This window comes from Scatophagus argus, chromosome 15, assembly GCF_020382885.2.
Source record: "Scatophagus argus isolate fScaArg1 chromosome 15, fScaArg1.pri, whole genome shotgun sequence".
NCBI classification, from domain to species: domain Eukaryota; kingdom Metazoa; phylum Chordata; class Actinopteri; family Scatophagidae; genus Scatophagus; species Scatophagus argus.
The window spans coordinates 10,223,922-10,238,695 of NC_058507.1; the positions used below are offsets into that span (position 1 = coordinate 10,223,922).

The 14,774-nt window shown below is 39.0% G+C and overlaps 3 protein-coding genes and 4 non-coding genes across 7 annotated transcripts; all 7 read right to left on the reverse strand.

Moving 5' to 3' along the window:
* Positions 1-3,294: 3,294 nt before the first annotated feature.
* On the reverse strand, positions 3,295-6,533 carry rpl13a (ribosomal protein L13a). Its single transcript, XM_046411992.1, has 7 exons — positions 6,351-6,533; positions 5,567-5,639; positions 5,243-5,308; positions 4,904-5,005; positions 4,222-4,307; positions 3,947-4,006; positions 3,295-3,552 (listed from the first exon to the last, which is right to left on the reverse strand). The coding sequence occupies exons 1-7, from the start codon at positions 6,516-6,518 to the stop codon at positions 3,343-3,345; spliced, it is 765 nt and encodes a 254-aa protein (XP_046267948.1). The 5' UTR covers positions 6,519-6,533; the 3' UTR covers positions 3,295-3,342.
* Positions 3,730-3,804, reverse strand: LOC124072548. Its single transcript, XR_006845537.1, has one exon. It is a non-coding gene; the product is annotated as a small nucleolar RNA SNORD50 (small nucleolar RNA).
* On the reverse strand, positions 4,413-4,488 carry LOC124072549. The gene has a single exon (XR_006845538.1). It is a non-coding gene; the product is annotated as a small nucleolar RNA SNORD50 (small nucleolar RNA).
* Positions 5,094-5,177, reverse strand: LOC124072544. The gene has a single exon (XR_006845533.1). It is a non-coding gene; the product is annotated as a small nucleolar RNA Z195/SNORD33/SNORD32 family (small nucleolar RNA).
* Positions 5,379-5,461, reverse strand: LOC124072545. The gene has a single exon (XR_006845534.1). It is a non-coding gene; the product is annotated as a small nucleolar RNA Z195/SNORD33/SNORD32 family (small nucleolar RNA).
* A 992-nt stretch (positions 6,534-7,525) lies between the features above and the next one.
* Positions 7,526-8,891, reverse strand: atp5if1b (ATP synthase inhibitory factor subunit 1b). The gene is made up of 3 exons (XM_046411994.1): positions 8,734-8,891; positions 7,968-8,080; positions 7,526-7,825 (listed from the first exon to the last, which is right to left on the reverse strand). Exons 1-3 carry the CDS (start codon positions 8,815-8,817, stop codon positions 7,684-7,686), a joined length of 339 nt encoding a protein of 112 aa, XP_046267950.1. The 5' UTR covers positions 8,818-8,891; the 3' UTR covers positions 7,526-7,683.
* Positions 8,892-9,725: 834 nt separating this feature from the next.
* Positions 9,726-14,739, reverse strand: zmpste24 (zinc metallopeptidase, STE24 homolog). The gene is made up of 9 exons (XM_046411991.1): positions 14,293-14,739; positions 13,628-13,774; positions 13,330-13,533; positions 12,793-12,945; positions 12,463-12,604; positions 12,155-12,324; positions 11,555-11,659; positions 11,305-11,448; positions 9,726-11,227 (listed from the first exon to the last, which is right to left on the reverse strand). Exons 1-9 carry the CDS (start codon positions 14,398-14,400, stop codon positions 11,003-11,005), a joined length of 1,398 nt encoding a protein of 465 aa, XP_046267947.1. The 5' UTR covers positions 14,401-14,739; the 3' UTR covers positions 9,726-11,002.
* Positions 14,740-14,774: the final 35 nt, after the last annotated feature.

Consider the following 14,774-nt stretch of genomic DNA (forward strand, 5'->3'; position numbering starts at 1 on the left):
TATCTTTGGTTCAATAATGAGTCAAACAGCATAAGCTTGAGACAGACTCAGTAGAAATTAGACATTACTGAAGCATCCAATAAAAGCTTAAAAAACTAATCAGCTCATTCTGGCATGGAGGAAAGCCTTTTTATCATTCTCATTACTCACACGCTGTGTGTTTTGAATGCACTCTGTGGTAAAACATCCGCCGCATCAGATGACAGTGGTGTAATCTTTCAAGTGTGTCATTCCCAACAGCACCGGCTTAATAGAGTTTAGTGCGATTACTATAAAAAGAAGTGAGACTTCAAAGTCAAACTGAAGCTTAAATTCAATTTTGCTAGGAAATCAGTATGACTTTGGTGTTTGTTTTGTAGTGTATTTACTTTTGTCACTTGAGGGCATTGAATGGGTTCATAATATCACTTCAGTTCTAATGGATGCAGAGGCAGTTACCAGCCTCAGACAGACATTGTTTAGTGCCATCTGTGATTTAAAATGCCTTTCCTGAGCTTAGAGGTTATTCCAATAATATGTTGAAAAACTGTTTTATCCGCTTCTGAAAAATGGTGCAGTATCATAATAGTTTATATATCTATTCACAAAAAGTGAACACAGTTTAAATTTCAGTTTGACTTTAAATCTCATCCACTTACAACGTACATGACTGCATGTTAGGGCTTCCATTCCATTGAAACTGAACAAACAGCAGCCAGTCAAAGGAGGAGGGGGAGGAGGAGGAGGAGGAGGAGGAGGAGGATGACAGTAACGGTTGGAGCCCATAATAGGTTGGGCCCACAGGAGCAGTTTCAGACAATCATGGTCTTTTCAATCGGTCTCAGATGGTGTGATTAGAGAGTGATCTACTGCAGTAGCATCATCCAAAAATCTCATTTTTAAAGCCGTCACAGTGATTTTTCCATCTGTTTGCTCGAGACACAACGTCCCATCTCAACACAGGTAGACAGTCATAAGATTGGCCAGGGTCATGATACTTGGTGGGCCTGCTTTTATGGAAGGCATGTATACAAATATATATACTTATATATAGAGAGAGAGAGAAGCAAACAGAAAGTACAGGATGGCTTGCCAGCTTTGATCCAAGAAATCCTCCATACGCCATATGCTTTAATCAGTAAGACAGTGAACGTTTCGCCTCGATTGGATTCACCAAAAATTAGAAACGCTATATGACACAAACATAATGCCCGTGCACACACAACTAATCACCTTAAGATATAGCCAGATGCTTGTAAGAAGTGCCCGGGCAGATGCATGGAGATGTTTTTGTTGAAGGATGTCCTTCAGCATTCGTCTCAGACCGAGAATCCATGTTGAGCACATGGAAGGAAGCTACACAGTGAGTCTAAAGCTGTCATGTCCTGGTATGCTGAAAAAAAAAATCTTCACCACACATGTTCTTTTATGCTAAAAGGAGATTACAAGCAAAGAGCATGAAAAAGGGAAAGAGAGGAGGCGACCTCAAAATACAGATTATCGACTCAAAAAGAAGGCAGAGCTAATTGGGACAACATACCGAGAGAAGGGTTTATAAAGACTCAGCAGATATGTAGATTAAAAGTTAATGCTTAGGACTCTGTGAAGTTGATCTTAGCTAATGCTAATATCAGCAAGCTAACATGTTAGCATGATGATCAAAACGTACAGCTGAGCGTGGTGGGAATGTCATGAGTTTTGCTGTTGTCTGGTCATTAAAGGAAACTGACTTTATGATGGTCCTATAAAGCAAGCGAGGGATCATTGAAGCTGCTGGTGTGTAATATTGTCCATCCAGTAGTTGGTGAGACATTTCATTTCTAAACTAAAGCAGTGAGCCGGCCCATTAATCAATTTGCAAGCCCTGAGGTTTATCTTTTGAGGCCTTTAAAGGGCATCTCGAGATCAAGCAACCTACAAAAAAAATCACTCATTCCAATTGCAATCACAGCCCTCAACAGAAAAGGAATTTCTATAACCCGATAATGATTTCACTAATGACCCTTTTAAGTTTTTATGTGTGCGATTTTAGTTCAGTTTTATGTGATCTTAGGTCTTTTAATATCTTGTATGTGTGTGTAGTGATGATGTCGAGGCCTGTCGAAGACAAATTTCTGTTACCTTTTGGTATAAGACAAATAAAGATTCTATTCTATTCTATTCCAATCACAAGATCATTAAATGATGAAAAAGATTTGTTCCACTTTCACTTTTCACCAGTTTTACTTGGTCAAATGTTTCTTACCGGCTCCCTTTGGCCTCCTAAATGGCAAATTTGATTTAGATTGTGATAAACTCAGTCGGTCCTACTTTAAGCAGATGATTGCAAAAAACTGGACAAAAGGATATCAGGTGGCTCAGCTGTTTCATGACAAATTGCAGATAAATTGCTGCTGTTGTTCTGAGCGTTCCAAGATAAACTGGTCTTCAAAATAGCTCTCAAACTGAAAAACAGCTGAAATCAACTGCATTTTCTGGAGAGAAATCCTTTAAAAACATATTGTTGTACAAGTATAGTTAAACATTATGGTGAGAAGCTTACTAAGTCTACTTCAGCAGGATTGTGTTGAGATTTTATTTGCTCATTAACTGCAATCTGAATTTTTAAACACTGAGGCAATTAAGACATTAATCCTGTCGGACTGTCCAGAGCACTTCTGACAATTTGTGTATTTAGAAATGCCATGTTCTCGATAGGAACGAGTAAGTAGGAAAGTTATAACTCATCAGTGCAGCGGAACAGCAGTAATACCTGTATGATGTTCATTAATTTGACTCTTTCATGGTCAAATTCTAAAACACTCGACTGTTTTAATCAGTCAATTGTCCACGTTTTGACTAGCATACTGAAGTACAACACTGCTCTCTGCTGGTAGAAAGCTGCAGTTGCTGTAGAAGCAAAAATGCGTTCGTCAATACACCTTAGCAGCGTTAACTCCACAGGCCCCTTGACAATACTTAGTGATATAAGGAAATAAATATCCCTGAATGAACAGTTTAGTGGTATCACTATAATTTCAGAATTTGTCTTGTATATAGCTTTTTTTAATGTCTATGATCAGTAATAACTACTTTGAACTCTACATGAAGTCGTGACGGGTGCTACAGCAGCAGATGATGAAATGAATGGAAAACTGAATGGCTCAGATGGCAAATGCTAAGAGACAAAAAGGAGTATTTTATATATAAAATGCTATTTGCACACAAGACCTGAGTCATAGAATATTGATATATTCAATGTAACTGTAAGTATACAGCTGCTACTTTATTTTAATCGAAGTGCCATTTTCAGTCATGGGGAATGAAAAATCCATACACTTTCTATAAACATTTATTTCTGTTTATTAGCCAGAGGTAACCAGCTCAAACAAGGACTCCATATTGTTTCAGAACATCTGTGTATTTTGCAATCTTGGCCTCAACGTTCTTCTCTGCTATCTTGGTCAGCTTGTTCACTGTCTTTTTCTTGGCGAAACGGAGCTTGGCCTTCTCCTTTCTCTTCTCCTCCAGGGTGGCTGTGATAGCCTGGTACTTCCAGCCGACCTCATGTGCCAGACGCCCAAGGAGGGCGAACTGAGGAGGGGGAGAAAAACAAAGTCGGTATATTTCACATTGTGCCACTGGCAAACTGAATTATGTGCTTAGATGTTTATTTGTTTTGACACAAAAAGGGGTTTTCCCATACTGCTTTACACAAGTTTGAGTTTTCATGCTTAAAGTTTCAACCTGAGGCACAACTTGTCCCGACTCAACTCAGCAATCAGATCCGAAAAGTTTGTCTCATCAATAGATGATCAGTTTCGGGATAAGAGCTCATCACTGTTAAGTAAGAACTGTTGTGGCAAGTGAACTGAAGGATTCCAATTTAAGTTTGTTCGTGTTTACCAATTTTACAGCCGGGTGGTGGATAAACTAAACGAAATTAATAAACTTTAAACTGGCTCTTAATCAAATACTCACGACTCACCTTACGAGTGGGCTTCAGGCGCACAATCTTAAGAGCAGCTGGAACAACCATGCGCTTCCTCTGTGGAACAAAAGACAAAATCAGATAAAGAAGAAAAAAGCACACCTAAACATTGAGAGAGCAGCATGCCTCAGACATTATTTGTTTTCAGAGTCATTACTCAAACAAGGTAGGTAAGGGTATGTATGTGACATCACAGACAGCAGAGTTAAGCCACCATATATGGGCCAAACACAATGGTATAATGTAGCTCGCTGTTAATTGACATTCATCACCTTGTCATAGGGTGGAGGGATACCGTCAAACACCTTCAGCCTCTCCAGAGCAGCCTGGCCTCTCTTGGTTTTGTGGGGAAGCATGCCTGGTCAGCAGAGAGAATATTTGCAAGTTAAATTTCCTTCAAAGAGCAACAGTTGCAGCTGTACCAAATGCTCACTTGACCAAGAACAGAAATGTGTCCCTACTGAACTCAGCAATCAGATCCGAGAAGTTTGTCTCATCAATAGATGATCAGCTTCGGGATAAAGAGCTCATCACAGTAAAGCAAGGACCAACTTGTGCAGGCTCAAATGTACATAGTTGTGATGCTCTGTAACTTGTCAGCTTGTAAATAAAACTTGCGCCTGGCTCAGTATTCAGACTAACACTGGACTGTTCTTACCGTTTCTCATCCAAGGACCCAGAACTACACCACTATGTGTACTGTAGAAATCTTACATGGCTCAAATCAAATGCATGTTCCACATGTAATCCACACTTGAAAAGCATATTTACTCCTCTTGGTATGAATTGTTTCAATGAATTTCTCAATTACATTTATGCTATATAATTATTTCTATCAATTAATGTGTTCCTCAATTGATAATCTTGCTACAATCTCAATGCATGAATTTTTCATCAGTATTGAGGAAAAATAAAAAATCTGTTTCCAAATCCACAGTAACACCAGCTTCTCACCCCTGACGGTCCTCCAGAAGATCCTGCTGGGAGCTCTGAAGTGGTACGGTCCACGAGAGGGGTTGGTGTTCATCCTCTTACGCAGGAAAGCCAGATACTTCACTACAAAGGCACATGACAATCATTTGAACTGAGTCACAAGAACTTCAAGACACCTGGCAGCAATAACCACGGCTTCATAAGTGATGCTGATGTCTCAGATGGTAGTGCATGTAAGCTCTTCTCATGGTCAATGAAACTCGAATTATAGTGGTAAAAAAACATCACTGACAACAAGCATGTCAAAAAGAGGATTAGCAAAAAATTAAACTGATTTTCTTAGAAATATACCCTACTTACGCTTGTTGCGATAGAAGTTGCCAGAGATGTTGATGCCTTCACATCTCACCACCACCACTTTGTGCCCTAAAAAGAAAAAAAAAAGTTTTAACATTCGGGCAACACAAAACACCGTCATGCTAATGATCATCTATATCTCGTCTCAGATGGTAGTGCATGTGAGTTTTCTCATGGTCGTTAAACTCAAGCAAGGGATATAAACTGTTCATCATTGACAGACCCACAAATATGATAAAGCTTGTTGATTCATGAGCAGTGGAGAATCAGAATATAGTGCTCATGTCACCACTACACATTGACTTTAATTCTTATTTAAAAACTTACCCAACAGAACCTGTTTAGCCACAATGGCAGCAAGCCGGCCGAGTAGATGGCCTCTGCCATCAAGCAGCAGAACCTGCAAGTTTTAAACAAAATGAGCTATATTATTTTGGATATTAAAAAAAAAAAACTAACAGACTTAGCTTTCCTATCTACTTGCATGGTAATGTTAACCAAATCAAGCAAGTGTTTCACGTCAGTCAATAGCTAACTGTTGCTGGGCACAGTTCAGGAAGACTATTGTAATTCCTCATCACAAAGAGCTGAGTAATAATCACACCTAACTGATTATGTATTTGGTAATTTAAAAAAACGGGCTGCTGCCAATGACCCTAGTAATCATTGGCACACATGGACGAATTGCCGATTAAAACATGTTAGCTTAGCACTAACGTCAAAGCATGCTGACACGTTATCACTTAACGTGAATAACGTAATGTCCGTAAAATTACAACACGATGACAGATAAAGTGAGATAAAATCAAAGTACGTTCGCGCATTCGTCACCCAGACTTAAACATATCCGTGACAGAAGTTAAAGTTGAAGTTAGCAAACTAGCTGCATTGACTCGTTAGGGAAGCTGCCATGATGAAGGCATGTCCACTCAGCTACGACTAGCTGTCTCTAACACGCTCCAAAATTCAGTCTTTAAATAAACATCTAACTACACAACTATTACACCAAGTTGTCCCATAGCTTTCGTCTTCAGTTTAACAGTAAAATACAACATTTAACTTCCACCAAAATGCAAAAGAAAGAGAGTATGATTCCGCAGCATTTGCACACCTTATTGAACCGGTCCGCCATGATGTGCGAAAAGAAAGAAACACGGGGTTGCTCGTGGTAAAAGGCAGGGGTAGGCGGAAGTGACGACATTTGTTCTTTCTGCGGAAAGAGTGTAGGAAAGTTGCACTGCCTCCGTTGTATGGAGGGAGAAGTGTAGTTCAGCGCCATTGATTATTAATGTTAGACCAACCTCTGTTTGCAAGTTGGTTGTTTCGTTATTCGCAGCTGAGAATTTACATTTTCGAGCGTCGCCTTTCGACCTTCAAATCTGTTGTAAGCTTGGACCCTTAGTGGGACCGCGTCTGCTGCTTATATTGGGCTAATATAAATGCTCACGCCTGCTCAGTCCTATCCTGCTGTATGCTGTTTTTAATTATATTCAATTTATCAGTGATTTAGCTGAGATTCTTATGACGCTCGTGCTAAAATGGGGAAAAGTCGTTACTGTTTACCATCCTTAAATGTAATTCTGTCCTCATGTTGGCTGATCTGTTTAGAGATAACGCACAGTCTAATTGGATATTTTGTCTCGGAGCTCTTTGCAGGGCTGGATTGCCAACTACCACAGGGCTCCAGAAACCTCACGTGCCTCAGGGTCCCTTATTCATTATGTCAAATGTTTTTTGGTGATTTGATTACCTTGACGTTTGGTTAGGGATATGCACCCCAAAGCATAATATCAACTAAAATTATGAGTCTGAAAGAGCACAATCCAATGATCACAAAATGCATTTAAACCCAGGGCTCTGTCAAAATTTAAATGGTGTATATTTCTAAATATTGTTAGTATCAGTTTTTCTATTTCATTTTATTATTTATTTTTTACAATAATTGACACTTTAATGACCAAATACCATCTCAGGTGTTATTCTTAACTTTTAACCCATATTCTTAACTTAACAACGATTATTCCACTTTATCAGTTAAGATGACAATTATTATTATGACAAAATCATTGTTTATAAAATATCAGATGATTACAGCACTAAATGATAGACCTACCAATGCCATTCACATTACAAATTTATTAATACATCACACAAGAGGATAAGTTGCTGTTGCCTTAAGAAGTATTAAAGATATTTAAGTTTTCCCACAGCACACCGAGATACTACAAAAAAGGGTTGAAAAAATAACTTGTACAACTTGGGTCACATCATGTCATGGAAGCATGATCAGGTTGTGACAGGTTTTAATAATGTCCAAGCATTTACAGTACATTCACCCACATATTCATGACTGGTCTGGTGTCACAGAGCATGCAGAAATCTGAGTAAAGTTGTGTAGGTGGATCGGTGAGAAAACTGGAACTTTATTTAAGGGAAGAGTTCACTCAGTCATCATGCTTCAGCTTCCTGATCTTTCCCTTGTGGCGGTCAATCTCACGCTGCAGACGTTCAATCTCCTTTTTGTGGTGGTCAATTTCCTCCTGGTGATGCTGCTTCAATGCAGCAAGCTGCTCCTGCTCCTTACGCCTTTTGTACAGATGGACAGATAAGGTGGTGTGGGTGACAAAGAACAAACCATGAGAAATTAGGACAGTGAGAAGGTCATAATGAAAAGGTAACTTGGTGACTATGCCCACGTTTGGTTGCTGTTATATATATAAATACATACTTAAAATACATCTCCTCCTCAGCAGCCTGTTTCTTCCCCATGGCTCCACCTGCCTCTCTGATAGACCCTCCTCCACCACCACCTTTTCCTGCACCTTTACCCAGCTCACCCAGCTGAGAGAGGTTTGGGAGACAGTTAAAAGGAAATGTTAAGTATATACATTTAGAGACAAATAAGAGACTGGCTTCAAATTACACCATTTCCATGTTAATTTCTCTCTCTCTCTGGTGTTGTTACAAAGTATTGTTTATGGGATATTAAGTTAGAATCATTTGGACCCTGTAAAAATGACCATATTCTGAAGGTCAAGATTCAGTTTATTTCACAAAGTTGGGGAAAGGACTTTTTTTTGTTTGCCAGTTGATAATAGAGGTATATGCAACTAACCAAAAACTATGTGCAACAATGGAACCAAAACCTCAGAGAACAATACAATTTAGATAAAAAAGAAACCAAGGTTTCACAGTAAACCACTGATTGTGTGCTTTTTAGATGACATTTAAGATGATAACACTGAATCCCTGTTAATTTCCTCGAGTTTGTTGTAAATCTGTTCCAATGATCAGTGCCCTCAAATTGCATTACAACATAATTCCTCTTACATACAATCATGTCATCCTCATCAATGTACTTGTCATCAAGGCTCACAGTCAGGCAAAACTGTTATGCTAGTATCAGTTCATTTAAAATGATTCACAAACGTGAGGATGACAGTGACAAACGGCAGCGTTTTAATCTAGCGCTGTGTTTTCAGCACGTATGTTACCTGGTCGGATGACATTCTTAGCTGTGAGGTGACAAAACTCCTGATGTTAGGCCTCAAAAACCTCGCCATGTTTGACTCCAACATGTGAAAACAACACTGAGAGTGACAAGAGAATTTGCCCTTGTCCTCAAAACTACACCACAGGACGGCGCCATTATTAGCCAGACAGGGGTGACGAACGGTGACGGTACAAGCATTACGTCGGTCCAATGAGAGGCCAATGTGAATTCGCATAAATTGGTACGTTATCACAGTAGACTAAAAAAATAAATTTTTATATACCCAACAAGCAATTCGATATAGTGTAGGAGAAAAAAAACGTGTTCATTTTCCACCATGGTATGGTCTCAAAAACTGTCAGCGTGACAACGCACGTTTTTTGACGTTCCTGTTGACCACCTGACAACACGTTGATAAGTTAGTAATTTTTTTGATTCATTATTACCAAGTGTTTATTATGTAATAACATTATAAGGAAAATTTTCTGTTTTCACAGAGGAATTCTAACTTAAAAATACAGAATCCTCAATAAACAAAGACACTAGGTGATATTTCAGATTTGATCATTTAATGAATCTGTCAACGCTACTGTTCAACTTGTTTTCTTATTTTTTCTATGTACTTTTGTATCCATTTGAAATTTCTAATTAAGCTGGAGAAAGACAGAAAAATCCCTAAAGAGGAAAACCCTTGGAGATTTTCTTTAAATGTTGCAAAAGTTAAATATTAAAAAGCTATGATGGATTCACTCAAGAAAGTTTGTTGGTTTAAACGAATCCTAAAAAAAAACAGTTACAACAAAATTCATGATTTACTCATTAATAAAATATCCAAGATGAGAGAATTATTGCTAAAATTAAACTATAACTCATCTATTATTAAAGGTTGTCACACTAAGACATAATATGATGTAGCCATGCTTTGTTATGCTGGGAAATACAATTGTTTTAAATTGTTACAACATATTTAAAAGCACTATAAACCACAAGCAGTGCCTTTAAGGATTTTATTTAATGTTGCAAAGAAAAGTATACAGTGCCCTTGATGAACAAACCAAGCACTGGTTAAAGTGGTGGAAGAAACCTCACAGACTCTCTTCCCCAAGTCCCCTATGAATACTTTGCCAGACATCTCTAGGCTCAATCCCAACCAAAATCAAGAAGAAAAGAAGAAACAGAGTATCAACTTAAAATTTCAAACCACATTCAACATTTTTCACTATTCACATTGTACGCTGTTACTCTACTCATCAAGTTACTATGTACAGGTGTGGTTGGATCCTTGTAGCCAAGTGCTTTAGAAAAAAGTAGAACAAGATCCCCCAACGCATGTAAAAAAATAAAAATCACAAGTCTAACCTAAATTCAAATGAAATTTTCTGCACTGCTCTGTTCATCACATGCCCATTACTTGAAGATAAATAGAGAAAATTAGAGACCCTCACATGTCATCACTGTGACAAAGCATTTACATAGTTCCTCTGACAAAGTGAGAATTTGAGCTGATAACCAGATTAATGTTCTTACTCCTGCCTGGAGAGAATTCTGAAGAAGTCACAAATGCACTTGAGAGAGACGAATCAAAGTCCGGCCTGTGTATCTGCAAAAAGCACTGTCATGAGCACAGATGAAGTTGTCAAGTTGTCAGTCTGCCCACAATTCATGTCTTTTTTTTTTGGTTTTTTTTTGCTTTTTAGAAATCCACCATAAATAAAACTTAGTATACTGCTGGATTAAGTACATCCTAAGCCTAAAAAAATATTTTCACATCCTTCACAGCTGGATGTCATTTATACATCACAGCAGAAACACACAGTTCTGCTTCAAGTAAAACTTCATGTTGTGAAATACACATTGTCTTGTTCCTTTTAAGAACAAGAACAAAGTCATAATCAAATTGTATGCAAACAAAATAACTTCAAAAACTAAACCTCTCGCTCAAGCTGCAAAATGTGATCTGACAACAGCTTTTGCTCAATACACAATGCACAGAAGTGTTGCTCTCAGCAAGTGAATACCAGAGGTGTCTCTTGAGAAAGAGTAGAGACTTGAAGGCTTTTTCAGGCTGGTTTATGCTGATATGTTTTGGTTGTGTTTACAACAGTTTCAAAAGGGAGCAGAATAAAGAGTATGGCAAATAGAGAAATTACTAAAACAAGATAAAACAATATGGGGGATTGACAGAAAAACCAGGTGCATCACAGGGCCAGGAGTGGTCTGCGGAGGCCCTTTGGAGGAGACAGTGACCAGCGTTCCCCCTTCCAGCCCCGTCAGTCTTGCTTGATGTTGCCCAGCGCTCTGAGGCGCTCCAGGAGGGGAGGGTGAGAATAGTGCCACATGGAGAACAACCAGTCAGCAACAGGGAAGCCCAGGTTGTCCTTGTTGAGCTTGATGAGGGCAGAGTAGAGCTCGGAGGCTTTGCCCATGCCGCGCGCAAAAGCATCTGCCTGGAACTCAAACCTGCGACTCAGGACTGTCAGGCAGAAGGACAGGAGCTACAAAGACAGAAAACAAAAGTTAGCTGTGCCTCTCACAAACTGACTGAAACAAAATTAATCAGTGTCACACTCACCTCATTGTATGGGGAGAAGATGAACTGGAAGATAATCATCAAGCCTATTAAGGTGGGCTGGCTGTCATTGAAGCCGAAAGCCATAAACAGCTCTTTGCGTCCAATCAGAACAGCAAACAGGGAGAAGCACAAGAAAGAATTCATCTGTAGAAAGGACAATGTGTAATCAGGCCAACGTGCTGCTTTGTTACAATGCAGACTTTGAAAAAACAGCATGGAATACAGTTCTTCAAAAAGACAAATTCATCACCTGACTGATGATGATATTCTTGACAGTATGGCCAAGCTTCCAGTGGCCAAGCTCATGACCGAGGACTGCAAGGATTTCTGGGTTGTTGCATCCCTGTTTCTTGATCTGTGAAAGCGATTTTAAGAGATTCACATTGTTGGATTACACAAAAACACAATACAAAACAAACAAACAAAGAGGCAAGTCAAAGGGATCCCAAACAGTCAGTCCCAAAGTGCCGCTAAACCCACAAGCTAAAACCTTCCCTGCTCACTCAGTACAATTAGCTTTTCAAACACAACTCAGCGATCAAATATGTTCTCCAAAACTCTTGGGTTAGATTTTCAGCATTTCATTTAATAACTGCAGAAGATCTTCCAAGAAAAACAAAATTGGATGATTAACATTTAAGAAGTTAAGAAGAAGTTAAGTTTCTTGTCTTGCATGTTAATTTGGCTCCTGTTTCACAAAATTATCTGTACCGTATTGTACTGTCAAGGAAAAAAAAAATTCCAAAAGTGCCTATTTCACCAAACACTGAAAGTTGTTAAAGGCTTGTAAGAAACCCTGGTTTGTTTGTGCAATAAAAACTTTTCTGGATAAAGTTAATGGCTGTGTGACCTTGGGCTTGGCTTTTGATTCATTGGATGTATCATCGCTCTCTGGCTGCTCAGGCTCTACAGACTTGTTGAGAGGTGAGTGGTCCTCCAGCAGAGTGTCAAACAGCACGATACGTTTGTTCTTGAAGAACCCATAGAAGTATGCGTTGCTGTGAGACGAACGCTTGGAGCCTGAAATACAGAAAATGTTCAAGATAATTCAAGTAATAAACCTGCAGAAATGTCCACATCTTAAAACATATAATACTCATAAAGAGATGTCGACTACTAACATGAAACTTTGATGATAAAATAAGCACATGAATTTACCTTCAACTACATAAACCTTAGTGAGTGGGAAGCTTATACTCTTAGCCATAGTCTCAATATCTGTCTTCAGCTCCCCTTCTGGCAAAGGAGTGAACTTGTCAAACAGGGGAGCGATGTAGTCAGCATAGATTGTTACGAGTACCTGAGCACACAGGAGAAGAGCAAACACAACATGATGAATTTTTATTACCAAACAATCAGCAAAAGTTTAACTACAGCATGGCACACTTATCATTTCTGAGTCACTCACTAATTGTTACCAAACACCTTGCATGTTCCCTTATTACTGTAAAGTTTTGCTCATTTTGACAAGGTGAATGCAGCACTAACCAGAGAAACAGCCAGTGTAAAGAGCCAGGCGTAGATGAAAAAGTAATCCCCACCAATCTTGATAATGTACAGGAGCAGTGAGGTGACAGGCAGCAGGATACATTGGGTCACAACAAACTTCTTTAGAGCATCCTTAAGGAAAAACCCAATTGTCTGAAAGGAAGGCAAAATATTATTATAAAAAACATCCCTGTCAGGAAAATAGTGATCTTTTACATATCAAAAAAATCATGCTAGACTTTGCTGTGGCTATAAACAGTTTTATAAAGTTTTATAAATCTTTTCTGTCTACCTCCACGCTTATTATATTTTGAAGAGTCATTGTTTTGTGAAAATACAACTAAATGCACTATTTCCAGTGCAGTTTTGGAGCCCCTAAAGGGCTGATGGTGTTACATGTCCCTTAATTCAAGTGTGAGTCATTTTGGTTACTATCATCAAGCTGATAATGACTGCTGTTCATCCTGAGAAAGGAAATTACATAAACTAAACCACAAACTAGGTCCACAAAATGTGTCCGCTGTTCAGTCAGTGTACCTGCTGGTTAAAACCATGCTTCTCCTCAATGACAAAAGTGTTGTACAAACTCCAGGGAAGTCCAGTCAAGGCACTAAACAGGGTGGCGAGCATCAGAAATACGAGTGACTGGGTGATCTCGTACTCTGAGCCAAATCCAAAGCGAGCCGTCACAGAACCAGCAACGTCCCAGAGAAACGGGATTCCACCCAGGAGCAGGATCAACTAAATGTTTTGGACAAAAATATAAACCTGTTACATTTCACATATAAAAATATACATGGGGCACCAACATAAGGGAACTAACTAGTTGTCTTACCGTCCCTTCTGTCTCAGAATAGAGTCCAGACCAAAAGCTGAAGTTGCTTTTATCGAGCTGATAAAGACGTGACTTCTCAAATGTTTCAGAATCAATGATCTCCCCCAGTTCCTGTGGCACATGTGCTGTTGATCTGTATATCCTCCTCTGTGGATGAGATCAGCAACCAATAACATATGTAAGTTTATTTGTAAATTGCACCCAACTTGATGCAAAATACAAAAAAATAACAAAATAATCCCATTATATTGCCTGTATCAAATTGCACTAATTTTAGCCCTTTTGTTCACACTATCAAGAAAATTGTGTCCCATTTTCCTTCCTGATTCTGCCTGCATTATGTTCTAAGGAAAAATAAATATAAATAACATAAGCAAACCGTTTCGCAGCAGCTATATTCAGATTCATGGCGCACCGTTAATTATTAAATCCGAAGTGTACACGTCTGCTAACATTTCCCCTGTGCTTCCTAACACAAACATTATAACTATCAGTACAAAACAACAAGAACTGTCCATCACACTTTTAAAAAACAAATCAAGTTTTAAGGTACTTCACGTTATCTTTCTTGATCAACTCATTTGATATCGGTCGTCCTCCCTCGAAAAACACATTTATCTACGAGGTATAAACTTTGGACTGCTTTTGACATAACGTTACCTTACCTGTCTGTAAGAAAGGTATGCCTCCCATAGATACACTGCCCACGAAAACCCTAAAACTGCATAAAATATCTGCTTCTCCACCGGGAGGTCAAGTACTGATTCAACCATCTTTGCTCTGTTTTTGGTTTATGTTGTTAAGAGCAGGGACAACTAGCTAGCACGCTAGCGATGCTGTCAACGTTACCGAGCCTAACTGGTACGTTAGCTTTTGGCTAGCGGCTACTAAGCTTCAGCTACACACACACAGACACCTTAAAGTTGAATAAAGGGAAACTGCCCTATGTTAAATCGAAAGCTACGGAATAAAATGGTTCACTCTGAAATCTATACACCCGGTTTCCATTCCTACGTCAATCACTTTTACAGCTAATATCACTCCATTCATGTGAGAAGCAAGCCTGAGGTGTGGCAATGAATTCTACCCCTGCGGAAACAAGAACTATATTTTCCGGTTCCACAGGTCATTTATTTTTGAGGAACTT